This window comes from Harpia harpyja, chromosome 5 (assembly GCF_026419915.1).
Source record: "Harpia harpyja isolate bHarHar1 chromosome 5, bHarHar1 primary haplotype, whole genome shotgun sequence".
Lineage (NCBI taxonomy): Eukaryota > Metazoa > Chordata > Aves > Accipitriformes > Accipitridae > Harpia > Harpia harpyja.
In genome coordinates, this window is record NC_068944.1 from 6516693 (window position 1) to 6543696 (window position 27004).

The 27004-nt window shown below is 38.9% G+C and overlaps 1 protein-coding gene across 1 annotated transcript; it reads right to left on the reverse strand.

The window, feature by feature from the left end:
• Positions 1–386: 386 nt before the first annotated feature.
• Positions 387–27004, reverse strand: CLPTM1L (CLPTM1 like). The gene is made up of 17 exons (XM_052787314.1): positions 26762–27004; positions 26215–26315; positions 24100–24289; positions 22717–22859; positions 20594–20672; positions 16623–16740; positions 16054–16148; positions 14450–14534; positions 12593–12696; positions 9936–10001; positions 8709–8759; positions 7974–8056; positions 6097–6131; positions 5740–5795; positions 5619–5663; positions 2203–2318; positions 387–911 (listed from the first exon to the last, which is right to left on the reverse strand). The coding sequence occupies exons 1-17, from the start codon at positions 26948–26950 to the stop codon at positions 827–829; spliced, it is 1641 nt and encodes a 546-aa protein (XP_052643274.1). The 5' UTR covers positions 26951–27004; the 3' UTR covers positions 387–826.

Sequence of the window (27004 nt, forward strand, 5' to 3'; positions counted from 1 at the left end):
ATAGCACATGATGAAGAATTTAAGATGTGTTAAGAGACTTTCCTAGCACATAACAATGATTTGCATTGTATGAATACCTGCTACGCCAAGAAATCAGGTTTGTCAACAATGCAGAAGGATTTATATAAACTTGGATACATATTTAAAGAAATAATATTACAGTTTTTTCACATCTTCATTCAGTTTAAGCCAACTGAAACCCTCTGCCACGTTGTGGGCTAAGAACATGGCACAATTTGAATTCTAACAACCCCATCTCTCATCCTGTATTTCCAACAATTTTTTTTTTTTAAGCCATGAAAAATGCCCACATACAACTTACAGCTTTAATCACTGTTTCTGGAATTTCCATTATTAAACAAGATTGATTTGTAATGGGCATAGAATCCAATATCATACATTTTATTTTTGACAGCCTCCAGTTTGGCAATAATGCTTGATTCTGCTGTAACACACTGGCTTGTTTTTTCACTTTTCATAGCCTAGTGGCATGGGCACCACACTTTGAGTTAGTGAGTTGCCTTCAAAACATAGATTTAGATATTAATTACAACAGTCAGGACATTTAGGTTTTCACCGAAGAGAAGTTTAAATGCAGGAAGTTTATTCAACAACATCTGGCAGACTGTGGACCTTGTGAGGACAAAAGAGGGTCTTGAAATAGGAGGATATCAAAACTAGATTTTGGCAATATAGAAGATGTATTGTCCATGTAGTTCTGTCATAAGCTTTAAAAATACTCTTATTAAATAAGTTTTTCCTTAAGACCAGATAATACATGAAGCCAGTAAGAGTCCAGGGGTCAGAATCTTCTTCAATTCTTAAGTTATTCTCTATGAGCTTTTTTTTTTGGCTTTTCTTCATAGGATTCTCCATACTCATTCACTCTGCTCTTATCCACAGGATAAAGCCTGGCAGAAAAAACAAGTGATTAGTTACAATATTGTCTGCTACCTGAAGGAATTAAGCAGTTCTGTGATACTTAATTTTAAAAGTGAACTTCTTTCTCATCGTATTCTCTATTCCCATTTGTGGCAAAAACCACAACAGTTTTAAAGATTAACTACAGACACATCACCTTCTTCACATTAAGACTTAACCAGTTGTCTCATAACAGGGCCTCTTAAGAGATGTATTAGGTCCCCTAAAGCTTGGCTGGAGTACTTCTCAAGCCATCCAGGGTACCTCTCAAACTTGAAACCATTGCCCAGCCCCTATCAGAAGTTGTTGAGCTCTTAACTTCTAGAAAAATACCTTGGAAGGGGACCTATTTTACTATACTTATGTGTGACTATATAAACCCAGAACTGAAGTCCGCATTTAGTATTGATTAGTTAGATGTACACATCCATATATTCTGGTATAATGTGAACTTGGCTTAAAATTCATGTTTGCTCCACATATAAATACTTATTCTTGGGAACAAGAATACACTTTCTGTAGCTTCACTTATGAATGACATTTCAATGATAACTGCATATAGCCTTCTTCCCCATCCGACTTTAGCTACTTAAAGCATCTGAAACTTGCCTGATGCTCAACTTACAAAAGAACCTGATAACTTGTGTTTGGAAACTAGATAAAGAGGAAAGCACAGCAGGGCAATCCTTCATCAGAAAACATCCTTTGCTAGTGCCTTGCAGAGTAACTTGGAAAGCATGCCTCAGATACCGAGCATATGTAGACATGTAGCCCCTCAGCAAGGATTAGAAGCCCAGAACTCCTAAGTGGGTTTGTGAATACAAGCTTCAGAATTGCTCTCCTTCACCTTACTTCAGGTATTGATGTCTCAGGTTAATCTTTTTTGTAACTGGCAAATGTGAAACTATCTGCTGAAAAGGAGGATTGTTTTGGGGAGGGAGAAGGGGTAACTGACAAAAATTCTGAGAGTGCTGTGAGAAAAGGAATTGCTTGACTACTCTCTTAGCATGCTAAAAAGGGTGCAGGAATGCTGTCAGTTATGGGAAAGCTCTTTTGCTCCTCTTATTTGTATTGAGATCTCATTTTCAGGATCCCCTGCTCACCATTCCCTTCACTAGGCATACACACAACTACCATTATCCAGACCATACTATATATTGCTATAGTATAAAAATTCTGCTTGAGGTCTATCCCAAACTATTTTATAGTTCTTTATAGCAGTAAGACTGCAACCATCTACAGCATTGTAAAAACTCTGATGAATATTAGAGAAAGGCATACCATCTTTGGTAAAGATACACCAGGAACACAACATCATCTCTAAAGCACGCCAGTCTATGAGACGTTGGCATAGTGATGATAAAAGCAAATATATCATCAATAAAGGTGTTGAATGCCTACAAATAAAAGAAAAGTATACTTCAGTTAGCTGTGAAGAAAGGAAGTCATCTGTCATACAAAGCTACAGGAAACAGGCTTTCTAGAACTGTATTCTTCAGTAGGAATATGGATTGCTTCCATATTTATAACAATACTTAAGTGTTATGCTGAAAAACTAATTAATGCAAACTTTGAAGTGCTTTCTTTTAACAAAGACCATACTGTCTGCTACAGACCATGCTATTACAGTTACAAGTAAAAAGGAAGTAGGATTACTTCAGGTAAGTGAGAGTATTGTCATGTGAGGGGAAAAACATGGATTCAACTTCAGCGACGTCTTTAAAAGAAACTGGAAAAAAAAACTTTTATTCATTCATTACTCAAATGATTTAAGATTTACAAATGTCAGTTCACTTTCACTTTCTGTGGGAATTTGAAATTTGTGTAAAAACTTGTTAATTTACTGCTCTTAAGAGCATTAACTTGACAGCCTTGGAGACATTTTAAAGTACGTTAGGTGCTCTCCTGGAAGTAATCATCCATCCCTTATTCGAGACATATTTTTCTACACCATTTCCACTCAACTAGGCATACTATAGGTTCTGTTTCTGAAGCAATAATGAAATATTTTCTCACTACTTTTTCCTGAGTGAGAAAGTTTAAATTTCCAGACATCTGCTGGGAGAACAACAGGCAACAATATTTTGTCAGAGAAGGTAAAGAAAGTAAACAGAAGGGCAACTCCTCTGGATCTGGCTCTAGCCTACAGGGAGGACTAGGAATCAACTCTTACAGTGCACCAGCTCTAGTACTCAAATGGTGCAATAAACTGTTTCAAACTCACTAAAACCAGCAGGAAACAAGTCCAGCAAAGAATATTCACTCTTGGGTTAATAAACTGAGTCACTAACATGGCTGCTTCTTTCAGTATTAGCAAGCTGTACATTAATCCATACCATAAGGGGCAAAATGATGTATTCTCTAAGCACACAAGGACTCACTCTTCACAATGAACCAACGTTTGTATGATGAAACAAACCATTAGCAGAAGATGGGGGTGTTGGACAGGAAAGAGTTCTGATTAGTTACAACAGGAAAGCTCTTTCTGGCAAGTCAAAACAAATACATCAATCCAAAGCGATCAAAGAATATGGATGGCACTTCTCAAGCCTGTGCAAAGAAGGTTTGTCATGGAACAAAAACCCAAACTTGGCAAGTTGGAAAAGGCAGCCTTTCCAAGTCAACACCCAAGTGAGTGATCCTACAGTGATGAAAGGAAGAAAAAGCTACATGCTCCATCCTTCAGGCACTTAGGCAGCCCTCATAAGCCACTGAAACTGAATGCATCAAGGCAGCCCATCTAATAGTATTCAGTCTAGCTAGTTTTCTTCTGAGACTACCTCATTTGAAGGTGCTCCTCATAAAAGTATAACGGGCATAAACAAAGACTACAGAAAACGGAAAGTTAGAATAATCTTCATTTTTGCCACGGTCTTCCAACACAGGAAAGAGTTCAAATTAAGGAAAAAACCCAAAGCTCTCTAAAACAACAATCGGAGATGAAACCTCAGACTATTCTTTCCACTCTTCAAAGTGCAGAAGAGAGCAAGCAACTTTAAGTATCTGCTAGGAAAAAGTAAATTACCCCCTCCAAAGCCCAATAAGTTAAACATAATTGAAAACATCATATACTTCTTTCTACATACACACAAGCCTTTGTTGTGGGTAGCCTCTGGCATCTTAACAGGAACCATAAATGCTCTGTAAGAAAAGGCTATTCAGTAAGAGAATTCTACTGCTTTAAAGGTTACTTGCTTGAATACTCTCCCTTTGTTGTCTAGTTAACTGCTGATGTCTCTGCTCAGTTACTGTATTTTGTTGCTGAAGTAAAATTGTGAAATTACTTCACTAATGTACCTTTTACTCCCCTCTATTAAGAAACATGCTGATTTGCCTAGTATATGTCTGAAACACTAGATGTTTATTTTTGACTATATGTCCATATCAAACACTGTTTAGTTGCTATTCTGCTATCAGCTAGATTTCAACCTGTTTTCCTAATGCCCCCGATTCCTTAAAAATATTCAGGCAGCACAAAGTTGGGCTATTGCTGTAGGCTCACAGAAATGAAAAAGCTATGAAAGGCACTTCAAATTTTAAGATTTTAGTTCTTTTATCCCAGATCACGTGTTCAGAATTGGACACCATGTCTTGAGCACTTTTTAACACTGTTTCTTTTAAAGTACTGACGTTCTGGAGAATTGTAATACATTGGCACAAAGCAAGAATAAATGAAAGCATTTAGGAGTGGAAGCAGAAGAAAAAAAGTGCACGTTTATGGCATCAAGGTCTTGATGATCCCAGCACATCCAGCCAGGGTTTCTTGGACATAATGATCGGGAAAACAAAGGACAGTACAAAAATCTTAATGACTCAGAGAGGCGGCAAAGGATGGAGTCAAAACACTATCAGCTCTTTAGGGGTACGAGAACAAAAGTAGCACGTAGTCGCCAATTGAGGAAGAACACAGGAGATACAGGAACTCAACAGTGCGTGTCCCTTGTCCTCCATATCGGCACAAGGAATCCTGACTGGGATACTTGGGTACATCCATCTTGGTGCCTGCATACTATACAAACCACCTGGACACACAAGTGGGTGCTTGTGGGTATGCAGGTATCAAAGGGTTACTAAGTTGATTTTGTTTTGAAATAAACTCGCCTTCCCCTCCTCCAAGGTCTGGTGTTAAGCTTTGCTACAGCATCACATTATTTCCTACAAGGGCAGTCTAGGCAGTGGGGACACCACAGCGCAGCCCATCTTCCTCCATGTAACAACCCACCACACATCTGTCACTACACCACCCAGAAGCTCAGAATTACCACCCTAGCACAAAACAGTGTGTACATTGCTTCAGTCTCTGGTAGCTCCCGGAACCTGCCAAAATAAGGTCTCTTAGTGGCCCTATCTGTTTCTTGAGAACTATCCTTTGTTAATATAATCTCTCTCTTCCTAAAATAATGCATTAAATTTAGACTGATTAATTTATTTGCAGGACCAACATTTGCACCCATGCAAGACAGCCGACAGTACAAAAAGCAGTATTACAATCAAAACAAGGATGCAAGTATTGTCATATGGAAGTCATTATGAAAAATGGAAATCAATGTGTTTTATTTAAAGGACAGTTGCAAACAAGTTTAGTTCTTGAACAAAAAAAGCACTGTCAGCCTTAAGCTACATATTACTAAGCTGTTTCTTACAGAAAATTATTTCCAAAATGACTGCACCAATCTTTAAATTAGAGCTTTACTTACTTTGTATGTGAAAGCCTTCCATGGTAAGTGTGCAACAGATTTCATCTAGGAATAAAAATATCAATTTGTAATAAAGTCTGGAAGAAGAGACTTCTAGTCTCTTATCACTTTTAAATCTTACCTTGTAGTTTACAAACAGCTGGGGCAGCATAAACAGGAATCCAAAAGCATACACTCCTGAAGATAAAATATGGAAAACTTATACACAAGTGCACAACAGAAGTACATCACACCAACTGTACTTTCACAATTAGAGATTTACAGTCATTTTCCTTAAGAGAGAAGACACATCTAATCCCTTTTGTTCACTTCAGGTTCATTCTTCTCCCTTTCTCAATCACTGTGATTATTTTGGAACCTACAGTCAAGTTATTGCTCTGTAGTACACTGATCCAGCTGATAGCAGTTAATTTTCTACTTTTGAGTCTTGGCCTCCATTTGAAATGCACATAGAAAAAAAACATAAGAAGGGACTCACCATTGACAAAACTGTTAATCAACCAGGAGTACCAGCTACAAACAAAGACGACAGTCCAGTTATTTTTCCACTTCAGCCAAATATACATACATGTAATACATCCTCTACATGACTGTATGCTGACTACTCCAAGAGAAGGCTATGTTGCACATTACACAAGAACTAAATACCTTGCCTCTTCCTTGGATTAGGCAGGGCTCCAGAGAAGGTAGTTTAAGCAAAGGATGCTTATCAGTCCATACAAGAAGTTTGGACAACAAGTTTATAAACTGCTTTTACATTTTTTCAGAACGTTCCAAGACTTCTGCACACAAACTGATACCAGATAATACTGAGCACTGAACGCTGACTGTATTAAGGCTTGCAGAGGTAACGCTGTATTCTAAACACTAAAGAGACACATAATATGGCACTGTAAGGACTTAATCAAATTTCAAACAACAAATACCATTCAGTGCAAACCACTATAGTAGGCACTTAAAAAACAAAAGTAGATACAAGGAAACTACATTTTTGCCTCCTTACATCTAACAACCCTTCCCAGATGTTCATTGGAGCACAATCTTAGCAAAGCAACAGTGGTGCTACAGATAGCGGTCAAATTCCATGCTTCTGCTTGCGATAGCAAGAACAGCTAATAACTGTGATGCTGAGGTTACATCATTTAAAAATAAACTTCCACTGCTGTGTTAGTGACATGTTAATAGCAACATTACAGCTGTAGCAGCACTTCACTAATCCACAAGCATCTAAAAAATGCATCAGAAGATGCCGACAAGATTAAAGGATAAGCCACTGTTAAGACTACTTGTTCCATCACATTTCCTTACAAACAGACTTAACAATGATAAAAATTCTATGATATGAATTGTTTTCACTTTCTTAAGCTACAGCTCATCGAACAGCTGGCATATAGTATTTTGCAGTACTGAATGAATTCAAGAATTTTGTGAGAAAAGCAAAATTTTTAAATGCTGCATATTTGTTAGCCCCTTACTAAGACAAGAACCTTTTGAAAAAACTATTTTTCTAATAGCCCAGAAATTGCCCCAGTTTCCAGTACAAGTGCTATGGCTCATGTATGCAGCAAGAGTAGTTCTTTCTGATGTTATTTTAAGCTACTGCTTGCTCTCCCTCCCATCCCTTCTGGGTCTAAAGACTATAAAAAGTATGTCTACATGGCCATCACCATGCTTGCATTTGCAGATTTTTTTCTACAACAAAGTCTCATAGCTGCATACTTCCTTGCATCTTTCCAATACAAAATGAACTAGTTGTATTATTTTGAGTGAAAGTGGACAAGAGTTTCACCTTTTCATGAAATACTGAGTCTTCAGCTCTTGCTGAAGCATCAATATGTTGCAGTAAGTCCATGGCTCTAAAGGAATACAGAGTCCTCTCTTAAAAATGCTTTTGCTTGCTTGACATCTAGCTATCATATTTGGGAACACAGGAACCTCTTGGTCAGAGCAAATAATTTTGGGACAGTTTTTGCTTCTCTCTGTTACTGGACACATTCAACCACTGAATTCCTCTCATCTCTCCTGTCACCTTACCAGTTGTCTGAACATCAGTGGCAGCTTTCTTCCTCCTCTTCTGATTGACAGCTTACTCATTTTGCAAGCTGTTGAATTCTATACTACAGTAATATCAGGTTACTTGTGAAATCCAACAGCCTGTAGCTTACAGGACACTAAAAAACCAGGTAGATTCTTCAGCTTTAGATCCTATAGAATGAGGAAGTTTCCAGTTCCTGGCTTATGAATGAAACAAACTAACATAACTGATTTCCATAACCCATCATCTCCAGTTAATTTATATAGAAAAAATGGGCAATGTTTCAATTCTGTACAAGACCATTTGTAGATTTACAGTACCTTTTGTATTTGACATTCAGCAAGGAGTAACCTGCACCACCAATACACAGTGGATAGAGCAAATATGACAAGTATTTCATAGCCTAATAGACAAGGAAAATAGTTTGTTAGTTCACATTTTATATACAGCAGACTTTTCATGGCATTAAGTAGAAGACAGCCACATAATATTTTTCCTGAAAATCTTTTCCTATTCCCAAATATCTGCTATTCTTTCTAGTATGCTTCCAGTTCTAGAGAAAGTGGTGAAAATTCCAATGCCCAGTTCAGACAACCAAGCACCTTAGAGCATAGGCACCAAGAGGCAGCACAAAGGTCAGAGTTTAAGAGTAGCTCTCTACTTAACACCAATGTTGCCACCTATGTTCAACTCCTTCCAGAAATCAGGAAGCACATGAATATTGCCCCACTATAAATAGCAAGTAAAAGTATCAATTTTCAAATTTGTAAATGTCAACCCTTTAAGATATTTCTCTTCAGATAAGTTACTTGCAATTCTGCTTCTCAGAGAAATGTTTCAACCAGATTCAGCTAACAAAACAACTCTTTCACTGTTTCTTTTCATAAATTATGAGAACGAATCTTCACTATCTGATCATCCACATGATGATGATCCACTTGACAACTATGAGAACATGGAAAATATACTTGTAGCAATAAAAAGAGCGAAACAAGTCAATGAGCAGGCCACACAAATAGACTTTATAGATCAGAAGTCACAGGATTCCCTCTTACCTGGGTGTCATACTCCTCAGTTTTCTTTTCAGAGTCACTGTATGTGCCAAACTGCAATACATATAAAAAGATAATCAAGTCAGGACTGGGGTGAAAAGCACTTGCTGTCCAAGTCCCTAAACAGAAATTTAAACTGCAAGCTAAACTGCTTAGACATTAAGCTAGGTAACAGTTCAAAGCTCTTATAAGTTTCTATACAAAAGTTCTTATAAGTTTCTATACAAAAGTTCTTATAAGTTTCTATACAAGAGAGTCATACAAATGTTCTGTGCAGCCTGCTAAACACAAGGTAGGCAAAAAGTTTAGTTTTTCTCTTCATATTTTACACCAAACATCCAGGACTGCTTTGCTTAGGAAAATGCTGTTGAGACAGCAGAGTTCACAAAGCAAAAGCAAAGTCAAGTGGCTAAGAATCTGGCTGATACAGCAAGCCATCATTAAAAACCATAACCATTTTCATGCACGAAGAGTTCAGTTATGGATTATCGCCACATCTCCAGAAATTGTGACTGTGACTGCTTAAACACAGTGCCTTGAATACTGACAAAGGAACAACCAGAGCTGTCAGCCACTCAAGATGCAGAGACTTCAAGCAGCACAAAACCCCACTACTTCTTGTGAAGTAAACACTGAAGATTAGACAACTGTTTCTCCTACCAACAGGAGAAACTTTCAATGTTGATTGTAATTTAAAAAGATTACGCTCATGTCAAAAAAAAGTTAATCTGAATCCCTGCTGCCACTGCATGTCCTGCAAACAGTCTCGAGACTTCATTTTTACCCAGAGGATTTGTCAAAGACCGTCCTGTCCCCAGAACACGTCACATCTACCAGTTCCACAATGGAGAAGTTATACCTACAGCTTCATGAAAAATTCAGTTTCTTACTTCAAATCACAATGTCACTTAAGAGTGCCTTTGTGATACAGTGGCAGGAGCACAGTCCCACCTGTTAAGATTTAGCAGGATTAACAGAGGAGTTCTGAAGTTTCTCACACCATAAATACATACAAATAGCTGCTTCTTCTACAGAACTCAAAGAAATTCATAAGTTTGAAAATGCTCATCCAACTTTTGGATTAAGCCATCCATAAAGAGAAGATGTATATACAAAGCTTTTATAGTTTTTTTTAGATCTTCACTTCACTAAAAGCCAAGCTGCACAGGAATGTGGAAACAGATGGACAAATCAAGAGTGTAATCATTAACAGGCCAATGTCTACTATACCTGCATTTTGGGTCTTAAGCCTTGCCACTTGATTGTCATTTTCAAAGCTTTCTTCACTTTCCAGAGCTGTGATTAGCCAAAAAAAAAAAAAAAAAAAAAGTGCACACGAAAGATTATCCAAAGGAATGTCTTATGCAGGATTCAGATAATCAGAATCAAGACACCAGAATATCTATTTTAAGCACCCATTGCATAAAGCAGGAACAGCCTCATTGCAGCACACTGCCTGCGTCTCTATATAAACCAAACAACCTGTCTCCAGACAAGTACAATGCTGGGAGCCTCCACTATTAAGTCTCTGTATCAGATTATATACTTTAAGTGAAATAATATAGTCCTTCCAGGATATCTGGATTGCAGCACTTTGGTGGGGGTTAGCTGCTCTCAGCACCAGCATGCAACCCAGGTCAGGCATTTAGAGAATTCTCCAGTAACCACCTGCCAAGCAAGTTTTTACCTGCCTCTGAGGTCAGCTGGAGTCTGCAAGATGAAGGTGCCTCAGAACTCCTAACAGCAATTAAATGGACACTTACATGGTCATTACATTTCAGTAGTGGGCTACAAGCAAAAGTCAGTGAATTCACTGAACTGTTTGGCTACTTACTGTACAGCTGTAACAGCTTGACTGTAATGTAACCAAAGGTTCTGTTCACCTGAAAATTTACTCATGTACCCACTCTGCTATACCGATTCAACAACTCAGCCAACGCAGTAAGCTCACCAGGAGAGCTATGCTCCATGAAGCTTTTTGTGGACAAGGTTGGTTTGTTTAACTTTAGATACACCAATATTGTCTTCTCACCCTTCATATCTTCCAAACAAAAAAGGGCAATGCGGTAAAGACAATCCTTTACTGTCATCTTTGATGCAAGCAAGGAAATTACTTATTACAGAAGCAATGTCACTATTAGTACTGCATGAGAAACAGGTGTTAAGAACAAGTTGTGAAAAAGCTCTTCCCAGCACATTCCTTTGAGATGTATAGTCCATATGTTCATTCTCACCTTGAGACAACCATGTTATCTCACCATCACTTGAGAGGAGAGATACATTACTTCAACAGAACCTACAGAACATTTCCTCTCAATTTAAGTGTCCCACAGAGTGTTCCTATATAATCCTTTCAACCCAGTTCCCCCAGCTTGCAATCCAGAAGCAACATACCGGAAAATAAGGTGCATGAGAGAGATGATAGGAGCCAAACAGTCATAGGAACTACAGATCTCGGAGAGATCTATTTAACAGATCTCTGCACAGCTCAAAGAAGAATCTCAGACAGGCACAACAACCAAATGAGATCTGAATCTGCCTGTTCTTAGGCAGTGGCAACCAAGAAATTCATCTTCATTATAAAAGAGAAATGCAAAATCTTAACAGTTTTAATTGCACTTAAATCCTGTAGCATAGCTGATCATTCCTGTTACCCTACCACCATACATGCCTGATCTGGTTTCCCCTAAAACTTGTAACAAAAAAAGTCATTTAGAGACCAGGACTATTTCTTCTTCCCCACTGAACAAAAGCATCACTTTTCATGACCTGATTCACTTTTAAATCATTTGACACTTTTGAATTTCTTAAGTCTTCAGATTTTTTTGAATTTAGTTATTTAGATTTCAAGGATCAAAATAAAAGATATTCTACAAAAGAAGTAGCATATTTATAGGGATATATATTTATCCCTGAAACTCAGTTAACATTTCAGGCAGCTAAAGAAAGTTTGAAATATAAGACTAAATTGCTATTTATAGGAACAAAACCACTGGAAAATCTGATACAAAAAACTTAACACACAGAAATACATCAGACTTAAAAATCTTAACTTACTGAAAAATAGTGAAACGGTACTATTTAGGACACCACTGTTCGTAGTTTTCACGAGAGCTTAATCTGTTTTATACAATAAGCTGAAATTTAAGGATCACTTCATGACTTTCTATTCAACAATTTAATCACTAACTAAAAATTCTGAACTGTTTTGTTTCCACAGGGACTGTCTGCAACTATAACAGATGCGTAGTCAAAAATTTCACATGAGACTCCTGAACTTATTTTTAAATACTGAGACGTAAATAGATCTGCAAGCAGCGCTAGGTAGAGAGATCTCCCCTCCCCACTACTGCTGACTTTGTGCTTTACTACATATAAAGCAGGCTTCTAAGCAGTACCTGCAACCCACTGACTGGACATGGTCTTCTGGAATAATGAACACAGCCAGCAGTCTCCTCCTTTTCCTCCTTCCCCAAGCACCTCAGTCACGGCCAGGGAGAAAGCTGCAGAGCTGCGGCACTGTCTTGATGGCACACAGCCTACTCTTTGACAAATGCTTCTGTGAAGGCTTGTTGACATGGTTATACATGCCTGGTCAGGAGTGATGCCTATCAGATGATGTGATAGGAAGGAATCTCAGCATAGCTCTACGTTTGGTTTCCACAATACCAGCTGGCCCATCCCAGAAAAAACCTGATACTTCCAGTTTAGTTATTTGATAAAGGCACACAATCTCCTCTACCACTGAAAGCCAGTTAAACAATGCTGCTAAGACGGCACACTACAGCAGTATTTTTCCAGTAACTAGTTTAGCATTCTTTTTCTACAATAAACTATGGATGTCGCTGCGAATACTGGTATTTGGTTCTAGAGCTTTAAGAACTCACCTCAATCACTGCACCAATGCCTGCTGGGATCAGTACCAGTAAACTTGTTTGTTCATCCAAAAGGAAAAGAAATATTACCACAGTACTAAAGCACCGCCAAAGCACTAGATAGAAAAAATGAAAACAAAAGGCTTATTAATATTTAAATGAACAGCTGAGATGATAGAAGACTGTTGGCCTATTTACTATAATTCTGTCTTACGCAGTTTAAGCATGAACTTCTATATACATCTTGATATATCAAGTAGTCCTAGAAATAGCCAGTGATCTATATACCTCCAGGCAAATAAGGAACAAAAACATTTTATGAAATCCTTATCACAAAAGATGCAAGGAAATCGGAATATTTAAGGAAGACTTCTGTACTGCAGCAGTTCAGCAATGTATGAGTACTATTATGAACTACATTAATGATTCTTGTCTCAAGGAAGCCTAAAGGCTGTGAGGTAATTTAATGTCAGTCTTTGAAACTCATGCAACTAATTTAATGTTTGTAAATGTTAAGTATATTTTAGGGTTATTTTTCAGGTTTTATAAAGCCTTAAATGCTTGTAAGTGCCTACTAAGTAATTCTTAGATTCGAATATCCATCCCCCTAAGCAGGGACAGAAAGAGGGAAGAGCTATACAACACACTCAGACAACAACAATTACACTGTACCATTCCAGAGCAATTGCCGGTTGCACTTCTCCCTCAGGGAAAGAAGGAGATACAGGCAGAAAGGTGACTAAGGCTTGCTAAAGAGACGATGGGAACCGTCAATTACTGGAGGCTGAAGATTGATACTTTGAAAGTAAGGTTAGAAAACCCTTTGTCACTCAGTCTTTCCAATTTGATTTTATTCACTTTTTAAACTGGCAATTAATGCTTAATTCTGAAATTCCATGGACTATTTTGAATTTTTACTTTTTGGTGTATACATGCCAACAGCAGTATAAATGCCTTACAAGACCAAATGCACCCTGATAAAGATGATAAACAGATTCTCCACATGAGAAAAACATGTTGCTGTTCATTGTAATTTAGAACGCCTGATTTTGTTCCTGATATTGATACATTCCTCACATGTTTTAATCAATCTGTAAATATGATAGAATTAGGGATAGTCTCAGAGGTCAAGTGACTCCAGGTTTATCATTTTGGTTTATAATCAGAATGGAAAAATCTATTAGAAAAAACAAGCAGTAAGCATTAGCACAACAAACAAGGCTGGGGACTGGTGTGTTAAAACTCAAGCATCCAGGGCTGGCTACTACCTTCATCTGTCTCTAGGAAGGCTTGACAAGATGTCAGACCACTATGTTTCTCTCTCATCTTTCCTACATCCAAGCCAACTCAACCCTCCCGTGCTCTTCCCCCTGTCCCACCACAGGAGCTTCTACTGCTCCTGTTTACATCAAAGCCCAAATCAAATAATGGCATTACACTACAGTGTTTCGCCCCCCAACTATTTTGGAACCTGTAGCTACCTACAAGGAACACGTGGGCCTCACAGGACAACATGACCCATGATAACACATTCTCTCCACCCACGGGGTTTTTTCTGGTCCTCATTCTTTTCTCAAATATTTTTCTTTTCCTTCAGCAAGGGAAATATGGTAACTGACTTAATACTAAACTAATTCTCAATTGCAAGACAGTCAAACCTCGGAAGTGACAAGTGCTTTAAAGCAAGTGATACTTGAGCACAATGCTAATGAAGTTGGAACCAGCCTGTTAGCCGCCTTCTTTTCATAGACAAAAACATCTCATTTTGCCATCTTGGTCCATCTACAAAGCGTCAACTTAGAGTAAGATTGAAAACACACAGTATATGTTACGCAGCACGTGCACAAGACTTCGCATTCTGGCCCATACCTGCTTTTGTAGACATCCCAATCATACTCCTTTTTTTCTTCCAAAAACTGATGTCATTTTTGAATGCAAGGAAATCAAAGAGAAGCTGCAAATAGCAAAAAACACACTCACTTGCTTGAAACGTGCACTAATTAGAGACTGCCAGCTGAACTGTTAAAAATGCATTTAAGATGGAATTAAAGAAAAACCTGTTTTAGAAGCTTCAGAAATAAAAATTAAGTATCACAAATAAAAGCTAAAAAGAAAAACTGTTTTAGAAGCCCAGGCTCTAAAAGCAGTGCAAAACGACAGGATGAATTCCAAATACTTCTACTACTACAATGCTGCACATTGCAGTGTCCTGTAAAGAAAGTTAGTGACCCAAAACAGGGTAACACATGGTAGAGGATGAAGAATGAGGACCCTGAGGAATTGCTCACCTCCTTGACAGACCAGGGAAAGCCACAATTAATTAGATTCAAAGTCTTTTGTATTGGATTGATAGTCAATTTAGGTTTGGATAGTACTAAAGTTTTTAAAAAATCCTGCAATACAGCAAGTCAGGTTTCATCTCTGTTTCATCACTAAGAAGTTGACCTAAACTTCAGGGACATTTTAGCATTAAATTTATTTGTAGCGAGTAATTTTTTCAGTATTTTCATTCAATGTATTTTCCAGTATTTCCTTTAAGCATTCACTGTCTTAAAAAAAGCAGCACAGATTCAAGAAACCCTTGGGTCAGAGAATTTTAATGGATATATTTTTTTTAATTTAGGCAAATGATGCACGAAAGAAAAAAGTATCAGAAGAGCTAGTCCCAGTCTACAGATAATCTTACAACCTGATAAACAGAATGGGGAAAAAAAAAAGAGTATGACTGGGAAGTCTACAGCTTTCCAACCAAATTAATTGTACGTAATATAAGTATAAAGAAACATAACATGCCCAGCAAGTTCTTATCTCTCCCAGAATATGGAAATTGTATTGAGTGCAATTGTAGATGATAAAAATGTTCACAGTAGAACAATAAAGTCTAAAAAGATTGTTCATTAAAACAAAAAATCATATATGAACCAAGACATACACAATGCTAAGAGAGGGACACAACAACAACAAATAACCATGACTAGAGCCACAAGCTCTGCACTTTACAGCAACAATTTTTTGAAGCAATTTAGATCAGTTGATCTAAATTTCTCCAGGGATCAGAAGTCAGAGACTCAAACCCTACTATTGGTGCCGCAGCTATACCACTGCAGCAGTAAGCCTTGTGACAGTACAACAAAATTTAAACTGATGTTGACAGGCATATTAATTCTAGGGGCTTTGGTTCAACTACAACTAAAAAAAAGTGATAATGAAGTTAAATGTTTTATATTTCAGTCAAGACTGTTAGTTTCTATCTAGTTATCTCAAATTTCTGTTTTCTTTGAGATTTTTATATTAACTCTGTATTGGAAATACAGCTGACTTGTACCAGAAAACAATTCCATTGCCCTATTGAAACTACTATTTCCAAGAACAGTTCTTAATAAATGAAAGAGTTGAAATTCAGTCGTGTCCCGTACCCCCCCTTTTTAATTACATATGCTGTAATTCCTAAACCCCAAAGTTTCTCCACTTACATGGAACGCTGCTACGAAGAACGTCAAAGCCAGGAAGTACAGGTTAGTATCAACAAAAATTCCTTTTACTTCATCTGCATCCTTTTCTGAAAACCCTAAGAGAAAGAACACGTAATTATGCAAGAAGTATTAGACAGTTAATTGCTGTTATGCTAGAGTCCAGTATGAAAGCAATCTTATGTCACCTGCACACGTTTTGTCAAGAAATCATAAACCCGAAACACGACGGTAGCTTTATTGGTAAAACCCAAGTCTACCTATATTTTGGCGAGTTAAGGCTTGCCTTAAACAAAACCCATCAGTTGCAAGCAGACTGACATGCCTTTAACATGTTGTTCAGCTTAGGTTGTAGTTACACACCAGAGACACGAATGGCGAGACACAGGAAGTCATTCTGGCCCGAGTAGGAAGAAAAAGGATTATTCAACTTGGCCTCTGAACTTTTATTTGATCTGTAAGAAAAGGGAGCTTCACATTGAAAACTGAAAAATGAGAAAAGGACTACACTATTGAGGGTTGGTTTGTTGGGGTTTTTTTTGGCCTAAAGTCATTAAAAATAAAAAACATACCAAATTGTTGGAGGGAGTACACAGCATCTTGCATGTGGATCCAAAATCGGAGTTTTCCAAGAGATATTTTGTCATACGAAACTGTAAGAGGTAGCTCTGTTGTTGAACGATTTATAACCTGTATTTCACAAAGATATAGTTTCTTTTAATAGCAGGAAAATCGCAAAAATTATTTCTATTTTTTTTTTAAATAAAGGAAAATGATTATATCACATTATGATTTAATCACACAATTTTAAGAGATCAGTTTGTTTTTTGAAAGGGAATAAGATCTTAGACTTCTAGACTATGCTTGAAGTCTGTGGGAATTTATCCCAAGAAATGCTAAATTAGCAGTTTGTTCTGTTCAAGTTCTCAGTCTCACTGTTACTGTATACAGATGCCTCTGAGATATTCACATAAAATTCCTTCTGCTGGTCTCAGCTCAAGTGGGAAAAGTGTGCTTAAGGTAATTCTCTCTTTTGACAGTTCTCTGAATGTATATGCTAAGATTACCTAAGCTAGAAGATTAAAAAAAAAAAAAAAATCAAATATCAAAGGCCACAGTCAGAACTAAATTGAGGCTGGTTTTGAGAGAAATTAAAGCTACAACACCTCATACCAAAACAAAATGTGGGGAAGCAAGATGATGCAAACTACCCTGCCTGCAAAACCTAGGATATGGGGTGTCACAGAAATCTTCCTGCTCCAAGAGAAATAAAATTCAGCTAATCCTCCTGTACCATCCACACTTTAGTTGTGATGAGAACTACCTGGGGCCCCCTTAAGCTGGAAAAAAAAAAAAGCCTTAAATTGCCTCAGCTCCTCCTGCATGATAGTTGACTCTCTCTCAAATAGGTTTAAAACAAAGAAAAAAAACATTGTCCTCACAGATGTCAGAATTCTCCACAGCTACCCAGGTACAAGTTCAGGCAGTATGTTTCAAACCTTCAAGAACAGCTCAAGACTACAGATAGGCAGGCACCCTGAACGGCAACAGTTCAACATCTATTGCTCTTGGCTCCTAATTACTATCCAATCGTAATTCCCATCTCAGAACTGCTACTCTACACTGTATCTGTTTCTACAGCAATTAGTTAGCTGACACCTATCTGAGATGAATGGGCTTCTGATTCTCATGTTACATGGTTTTAGCCTCCCCACGTGTCAGTCAGATGTGAACTGCGGATTCTGTTCACTCTCCCATTCACTCTTTCCTCCACTGAGTACAAACAATTCTCAATTTCACCACTCTCCCAAGACCCTATCAGCTTTTCAGACGGTGGCAGAACATGCATGCATGCACAGGAGAGGAAGAGAAGCTGAGAAAGTTTTATAAATACAGCAGGGAGAAAGCTTGAGAAACTGAAAGGGTGCCAGGGATCTCTGAACTGTCTCGAAAAAAGAAAAAAAACCCAAACAAAAAACCAGCGTGAAACCAAAGTGGTTACAGCTGACAGTAGAGAATGCTGGCAAGATTCTACAGCTGTTTACCAAAAGCTACATAAACATCTTCCAGGCTTCTTCTCCTTTTTAAAGGATGGCTGTAATCCATCAATTCCCATTCCAATTTCTCAGTCTATCAAAGATAGCATCAACATTTATGGGAGAAAAGGAAAAGAAATTTTACCTGTGCAGGACATACAGGAAACAAAAATGTTACAAATGCATGGGTAAGTAACACGCAGCAAATGCACTCTACACGGACAAAGCACTACTAAGGAGTTAGGGGTAGCGTAGCAAGAAAATCAGATTGTAATACAAGACAGAGATAGGAATTCTTCAACAGCAAAAGCAAATTAAATGGAGATACAAAGACTAGAAGAATGAACTCTTCCTCAATGAACAATTAGAAGTCCACAAGCGCTGCCTCACAACCTAGTTGAGTGTGATGGTTGTTAAGCTTTTGAAAACTAGGAAGTTACCAAACCTCTGCAATACAACCTACTCTTGTAGTATGGCCTCAGAACAGCACATGTTACTTCTAGCACTCTGTCAGTACTACAAAACAGTGTGTAAACAAAGCAAGTAAGTTCAGCGGTATGAATTTTAAAGCTTTCTCTTTATTAAATCAGAATCCTGTGCAATCCCCAAACCCCCGGCATTGGCAAGAACATTTAAGAACACAAGGAACACATAACATCTAGACTACAGTGGTTACCATAGAAGACCTACATCTGGGTCAAAACAAGTCAGTTCAAAATCTACAGAGTCTAGCACAAGCAGGGAAAACACATCTTCAGCTCCATGACTTTAGGTTGGGCATACCAAAGAGAGAGCTTCCATACCCTTATGTACAGTCAAACGCTGACCGTGCTCCACAAAAGCTGTATCACCTTCTTCCCTTCTTCTTTCCTGCTCTTCACTCGCCCCTTGTTATCTCACATACTATTAGACCACTCTTTCTGCAAGGCTTGCAAGCAGTTTGGCAAGTCACTACCGAGGAGTCACATAAGCCAGTGCTGAAGGGCAAGTTTGCTAGTTTTGATGGAATAGCCTTTGCAGCACTTCTTAGGATCCTTATCGACTTCAAAGCTGTGAGTTACAATAGCATTAACCGTGACATGTATGACAACTGCAGGAATGTTATTAATAACATGAGAATGCTGAGTTTATTTGTAAACAGGGTACACAACTCGACCAGTTACAAGCTCATATGAATGTACTGAACTGAATGAGCTGTGGTAAGAAACTTAAAACAAAGGACAATGACCACTGATAAAGACACCACAAAAGCGTATCTAAAGAAATACTGGACAAAACTATCTGCTACCAAGGGTTGTAACAAATGCTCAGGAGTTTATTTTGCTGAAGAAGCTTTGGGGGGGAGGGATACAAGTTTTTAACTAAGTAACAAAATTCTTTGTCTGAGCTAAAGTTAACGAATTGGAAAGACGATTTAGAAGGTCTATCGAAAAGTTTAGATCTACCAAGACTTTCATCTAGAAGATGCTGAATCCAGACATACTCGTTTAACAGTTTTGAGACACTCCAAAACTTTAGCTCTCAGAAACTCTGACAGCTAAATTCCAGCCAGTGCAACTGAAAAGAACTGTAGGGATTAACTAAGAGCTGCTAAGATGAACATAGTTTAGATGCCACGTGCAACTTGTAGCAAAGGAACTGCATGATTTCCCACAAGAGAAGAGCTGTGCAAAAACTGAATGCAGAAAATTCTATTTAAATGTAAGAAAACACCTTTATTGTAACTGCAGGGGTGACTAACTCTAGAACAGGCTGCCCAGAGAGGTTATGGCATCTCTGCCGTTGGATATATCCAGAAGCCAACTGGAGAGGATCCTGAGCAATCCGCTCTAGGTGACCCTACTCCGAGCAGGGGCATTGGACTAGCAACCTCCAGAGATCTCATCCTTCTGTAACTCCATTATTGATGTTTCTAAGCCCTGATTTGTTTCAGTGCACAAAATCATTGATGTACTGCAACACCAAATTTTCAGGTGCTCAAGTTACTCTAACATGATAGAGAGCACCACCAGAAAATTTAACCACAAGTGAATTTTTTGGAGGTAAGAGAACAACTGCTGACTTATCTCAATGTAGCTCCAGTATCAGCTGTGTTCAGTATGGTCACTTGCCTAGAAGATATCAGAAGCAGCTCTGGGATGTTAATACAACTTCTTCAGCTTAGGGAGTCAAATTGCTCATGAGACTCCTCCCACCACAGCTGCTGCTGCAGTGATGTCCTCCGTATCCACCCAAAAGGCAGAAGCAATGGAATCCAAGTATCTTTTGGTGGAATAGGAGGGAGTGCTTGGTAGAGAATTCTGCTAGACGGGAGTCTCAAAACCCAGATCCAGCCTCTGCAGTTACCACAGTTGACCACATTAAGTTAAACAGTCATTGATAGAGTCCTTTTGTGAATTTGTACTTTTTCATTACAGCAAACAACCTATGACAAAATTGTAATTAAAACAACATTGAAGATTACTGTTAAAACTGTTAAATGTAATTAAAGGTATTCTATTACTCACCATCAAATCTTTCACTCTGTTGCTTAGCTGATCAATAAATAATATTGGAAGGTAATGCACTGTCTTCCCCAACTGAACCCTAGGATGTTTAAACATGGATTTTATGACTATAGTGATCTAAAAAGAAAACTACTTTTATTCAAATTAGCACTCATTCATCACTTTCAAATGTACCCATGTAGATATCTCCCACCATCTTTTCAGGCACATTTTCTTTTAACACCCAGCAAGAAAGAAGCAGCTAGCCTAGAGTCTTTCACTGAGAGATGTCTGTATAAAAGATTATGCATGTCACACTTCTCTCTTTAGTTTGTTTTTACTTTTCCGTAGAAAGACAGAATAAGCAAAAAAAAAAAAAAAGAAAGACAAATGACATTGGCTGTGATGATGCCGAAGTTGCTGCATGATCAAGGGAAGAGAAAATTAAAAGTTCGAAGAGAAAATTAAAAGTTCGAAGAGAAAATTAAAAGTTCGAAGAGAAAATTAAAAGTTCGAAGAGAAATGTGCTGAAGTTTACTGCCATGTATTTGTATCCTTTGTCTCAAGTATCCCTCTCCTACTGCAACAATGACAACCCTCCACCATCTCCCCCACTCCTCTGCACCCCCAGTGACATCTCTCAGGTCAGCAACAGCACATGCTCTAGCTAGCATGGGACTGTGAACACGATGGCTGGTATGCACACCAGAAGGCTCGATATTACTGGGCAGAGTGAACAAGGAGCAGAAACCTGCTCTGTCCTCTCCTCAACAGAAGCACTTATTTGGGTTGCTCTACCACCTCACCAACCTGCATGAAACCAACAGAAACCTACCAGCCTTTGAGCCCTCTACAGAACTGACTACTGAAAAGTTATTTAGCAAATTGCAACCTATATGCAATTGCTTTGCCAATACCTTAGGAAAGTATTTAGCCTAATGCCCTAAGAGACAAGTTCTTGAAGTTCTTCATTAGAAAGGCAGTTACCTCCCCTGTGATGTTCTCAGTAAACATCTATGGAACTAGCGTAACGGAGTTTTTTAAAACCTGAAAGTTGAATTTTAGTTGCTGACAAAAGAAAGAAGTCTCTATGCATGCTAAGAAAGACTGCATACTAAATACAGAAGGGGCAACAGTAATACAGAAAAGTACTAAATCGAGGCTCAGAAGTACTGCTTGGTTATTTAACTGAAGAGGTTTAGATTTCTATACAGTAACTACAATTAAAGCTATTGCTAGTGGAATTGCAGCAGGTTATTTCGTATCCAAACTATTTCCTGTAGAATGCAATGACAGAACAGCACTGATGTATATCTAAACATGACCAGAAAAAGTATCCTCGTTCATCAACCCCAGCCCAACCCCTTCTCGTTATGGGCCTATCTTATGAGTTACTAAGTTTATCTATTCTGGCTGGGAAGCTATCCCGGAACCCCAGGGTCTGCTGATTAAGCAACTATCTCTGGATTTAACAGGATACTTGTAGAGAAAGGCATCAACATACAGCAGCACAAGCCAATACAGCACTATCTTTATGGTTAATGCTGAAAGTAATTTAAGCAAGCTGTGACCAGAAGCTACTGCCTGCATTTAGTGGCCTAAAAACCTATCCCTGCTTTTCAGTATTTTCTTGAGAAAGTGACGTAATGTAGGAATGCACATTGTCAAAGTAAAATCAAGTCAATCGTAAAAGGAGAAAAAAAGACGCCACAGGAGATTAGCTGTGCCTCTTCAGCAATTGCAGTTTGCACAGATAATTTGCAGTTGAAGGATAACTGGAAAGGTCAAGGGACAGTAATTGCTTTAAAGGCCAGAAGTACTATTTGAGAACAAAGGGGTATGAAGTCTGCTGTAGCATTTTATTTGTGTCTTTGTAGTTCTGCTTTGTCTTACTATGATAACTCCACACAAAAAAGTATTCTAAACTCTGAGCTGCCCAGGAACGAGGCATCTCCAATAAGGTTTTCTTGTATGTAGTATTTTACTAATTGTCAGTACTGAAACGCAAGCATTAGGAGTATCTATTCTTGTCTCCTAAGCGGCAATTAAACGTAAAATACTAAAGGAGGCCAGGGAGGATTTTTGAAGAAATGTGCAGTGAGTTTATAAATAACAAATCTAGCAAAGCTAAGTCATTGACTTACATCTTCATGTAACGGTGAACATCAGCAGGGAGGGATGATCCATCAAACACAAAATCTTCCACCATGACATTTAAGGTTAATCTTGACCTCCAGTGAGAGACAGGTTCATCTAGAGCATTGGTCTGTTTTTCTGCTTCAATTTGCTTTAAAAATACAATAAACATACATATTGCTAAACAATACAGAATTCTGAAGAAGATAATACTCTAACTTGCAGAAACTATGGAATCATTAAGTATATCACAAAACAGAAGCCCCCTAAGAAACACTTTACCTTAATTTTGACCAGGTCAAGTATTTTGCTCAAATACGACAGAACGGATTGTAAAGGCCCACCATAATCTGACACCGAAAAACTTCAGTGCCCATTTACAGCCTTGTTCATCAAGAATGAATTTTCAGCTAATTAATCTTAATATGTTAGGAATGTGGATACTAGTCAGAGAAAGTCACTTTGAAATAAGGACTGTAGAGTAATCAGATGTTATTTCAAAACAGTCAGAAGGATGTGGATGATCAACCATATGGACTTTGGGGAGTAAAAAGATCAGACCATTTGTTTTGAACTTCTGAGCTTCCAAATGCTGCGTAAAGCAGTGCTGAAACCAAGTACGACTTTAGCTTTCAGTAGAGGCTAAAGGGTGTTCTATTTGCTTTTCTTTGGGTGAACACCACCTGTTTCTGACTTTTAGCGTTGGACTCTAGCCTCAACTCCTTTTCAACTTTATCCTGACAGGATTTAGAAACGGCACTGCTGGCTACAGGCGTATTTCAGATTCCAAAGAAGAACAGAGTGAAATTCTCAAGCTCCACTTAATACGAGGCACAACAGCCATTCACAAGTATTTCATTAGATAACACTACATTTTTTCCCCCGGTGAGTAATCACAGCATTTGTCAAAGGATACTATCTTATTCTCTTGAACTGAAGTGGAAAGTAAGAACGTCCTAAAGGAAAAGAAGCAATTTGACATTGGTCACTCACCAATGTCAAAATCAAGTTCATATCTGTTTTATAAAAGCAAAGCATATTATTTCACATTAATCCAATTCACTATAGCAAGCAGCATCATGCTGTTACAGAACAATACACTGTTTCTATCAAAAGCAATGAATCCTTAAAGAAGTAATTAATGTTAACTAGGGAAGTGTTTTAATAGCAGCCAGTGTCGTAGAGTGCTCTACCTCTGCTGTGCTGAGTGGTCTACTATTAGTGCACAAGCTGATAATCAAGAAGAGGGGGTTTAATTTTTTCTTCCCCTAGTATCATCATTAGCGTAAAGATGCAAGCACAGCGGATGCTAACACTAGAAGTGTCTATAAAAGAAATTACTTTTTTTTTTTTTTTGCAGTTGTTCATCTATAGATGGAAAAACCACCTACCTGTGTGGCTGATTCTCCAGTGAGCAAATTAATCTCTTCTGGTTTAGGGACCATGTACGTGGTCAGAGGGCTTACCACATGCACCTGCTTACCATCATGCCAAGGCAAAATGCCAGCATGATGAAGAAATATATATGCATATAACGTGCCATTATTTCGGGTTTTCTTTGGTACAGAGACATTCACTGTCCTAAAATACAAAATAAATACGTTATGAGATGGCATAGCACATGTTGAAATACTTAGCTATACATATAAGGATCACTGAAGATGTTCTGGGAGCAAACTAGAAAAGGCTGGGACATTAAGAAAAAAAAAAAAAAAAAAAAAAGACAAGACATTTAGGTTCCCTGGCACACAACAGTTATTTCTGGCTAATATGTCCCAGTGAGCTGTGGGTGGATAGGATCAATTTATATACTCCAGAATGTATCATAATATTTGCATTTCCAAAGTTTTACTGTTATCTTAAGATACTTTAATCTTTGTCCAATTTATCCTTTATTACCCTAGATAACACAGGACTGCATCATCAGTTCTTTCGCTGTTTTCCCCTGCCAAGAGGTCATAGGGCCAAAATTACCACAGCACTTGTAGAAAATAGCTTTCTGTGTGCTGAATATGTATCCCAGATTGTATACACGATAAAAAGTTTTAAAAGAAAATCACGAAGTTTTGCCGAACGCTTTGCATTCATAAAATATCTTCTTAGCTGTGGCATGCCAATGTATAGAACTCCAGATTGGAGCCCCAAACCATGAAGTCACTCCCCTCGTGTTAGCCAAGAAATCACCCTACGTACAACCTTGCGTAATACCTCCTCTATTCCTGTAAATTTGCTCAGGTTATTTTTCTCTGAATACTTCCAATGGCTTAGCAGACTGTGTCAGTAAAACAATTCTTATATTTTCAAGTCTGTCAGAGATGAAGTTTAAAATGACCTGACTGTAGACCAACGCATTCTTTAATTATAGAAAACGCAGAATGCGAAAGAACTTGGGAGACTCTGCAACAAGACAGTCAAGAATAAGGCGACTATTTTAAACAAAAAAAAGTGAGGCAGCAAATATGAAGCACAAAACAAGCAGTTCTAATCATTTTAATTGTAGAGAGGCATACACAGAGCGCAGTGTTATACTCAGAAATTTGTCTAAGGGCACAATCTTACTCCATCTTAGCACCAACATCCCTTCAGAAGATCGCAAAACCCTAAACTACCAGGAAAACAAGGTTTACTTTTACGATTATTAGCAAGTTCTATTCCGGGTCTGAAGCCGTGGCTGTTAAGAACATCATGTAGCTAGTAGACTGGCTACACATGTTATTAGAGGAAAGTCGCAAGCGTTTGCAGGCACTTTGACTTAGATTTTCACAATGGAAAGTAATTTCTACTATTATAAGCAAAGCACACTTTTGTAAAACATTTGCCTATATGGCTGAGAAGAGTACGCTGATCCAAACTGATCAATGCTTAAGCTTGGCACACATCATACATATGTTACTGATCAAGCACAGCTAGTGAGATGAATGTTTAGAGCGGTATCTGAAAATTACAACAGACAACACAGGACGGCATTCAAGATTTGCAGAATCTACATGAGAGAAACAGGCATTCTGTATTTACTAGTATAGCCCTGTTTTGCAAGCTTTGCTTCCTGCAACTACGAGATGACTTTCAACGTTAAGAAAAGTTTGTCTAAGAGACTGTTTCTCAGTATCAGGTGAATTTGACACAGCGTTTCCATCCAGGCAGGCACTTTACCAATGTTTAATCCATGAAATATTCTAGAAGCCTTTAATTAAAGAAAAAAATACTGTTTTCATTAACAGCGGCACTTTGTCCTCAACTCTAAGGCTGAAATCCAACTAATACCTTTACTGCCTTACCGTGGCAAATATGTTTATTACTTTCGAAGACAAGTGCAAACCGAATAGCCTGTACAGAATGCAAAAATAGCTTTAACCCCCAAAGAATGTAAGAACAACAACTCTACTCTTTCAACACAAGTATTATGAACAGTCTACCTTACCTTACTTCATGCGTACCTCCACACGCGTAACTACTAGTTAGGATACATACTTTGGAATTGAAGAACTCGTAGTTTGGGCACCTACCTTTCAAATTTGGACTCAATATCAAAATCCTCCACATTCAAAACCAGATCTATGTTACTCTCGGCACCAATGCTTGACCGTGTGGTCGTATACACGCTTAACTGAAATCAAAACACAGCACAGAGAAATCAGGGTACGGAAACACTAAGCTCACGCTTAAGAGCACGGAGCTGTATTTCAGCTTCGCCAACTTCCCCCGTGGCAGGATGGTTATATACGCTGGGGAAAAAAACAAACAAACAAACAAACAGACCCACCACACGCTTCCATCCCACCCTCCGCGGCCGTTATCCGCCCTCCACAGACCACCAGCCCCCCCTCCAAACCGCGGCGTTACGAGGTGAGGGAAGGTGTGGGGTGCGGGAGCTGCGGGCAGGCCACGCGTGACCGCAGCCGTCAGTCAGCGCCGCCCTTCCCACACCCACGGGGGACACGGGCCCGGGCCTGGGGAGCGGGCCCGGAGCCCTCGCCTCCCTCAGCGGTGAGGGGACCGCTCCCGCCGCCGCCGTCGCCTCAGACCGGGCGCTGACCGCCGCTTCCCGCTCACCTGCAGCTTGGGCCTCCGCGACAGGTAGGGCCAGACGCACCCCGCCGCCGCCCCGCCGCCTCCTCCTCCCGCCGCCGCCGCCGGGCAGGGCCGCGTGTAGACGATCCCGTACATCACCCAGCAGGTGTGCGCCACGTACACGGCGAACACCCCCACCACCAGGCTGGTGAACGAGCTGCGGCTCAACATGGCGGCGGCCGCCGCCGCCCCCCCCCCCCGCTCGGGATCAACCGGGCCGCCCCC

What these genes read in the sequence shown, in the direction of transcription:
- CLPTM1L (XM_052787314.1), bottom strand. Translation starts at nt 26,950, where the DNA reads ATGTTGAGCCGCAGCTCGTTCACCAGCCTGGTGGTGGGGGTGTTCGCC. An exon ending in CGCGGAGGCCCAAGCTGCAG is followed by an intron (nt 26,316 to 26,761) that starts GTGAGCGGGAAG and finishes TTTTGATTTCAG; the next exon opens with TTAAGCGTGTATACGACCAC. An exon ending in CTGAGGAGTATGACACCCAG is followed by an intron (nt 8,057 to 8,708) that starts GTAAGAGGGAAT and finishes CTTGTCTATTAG; the next exon opens with GCTATGAAATACTTGTCATA.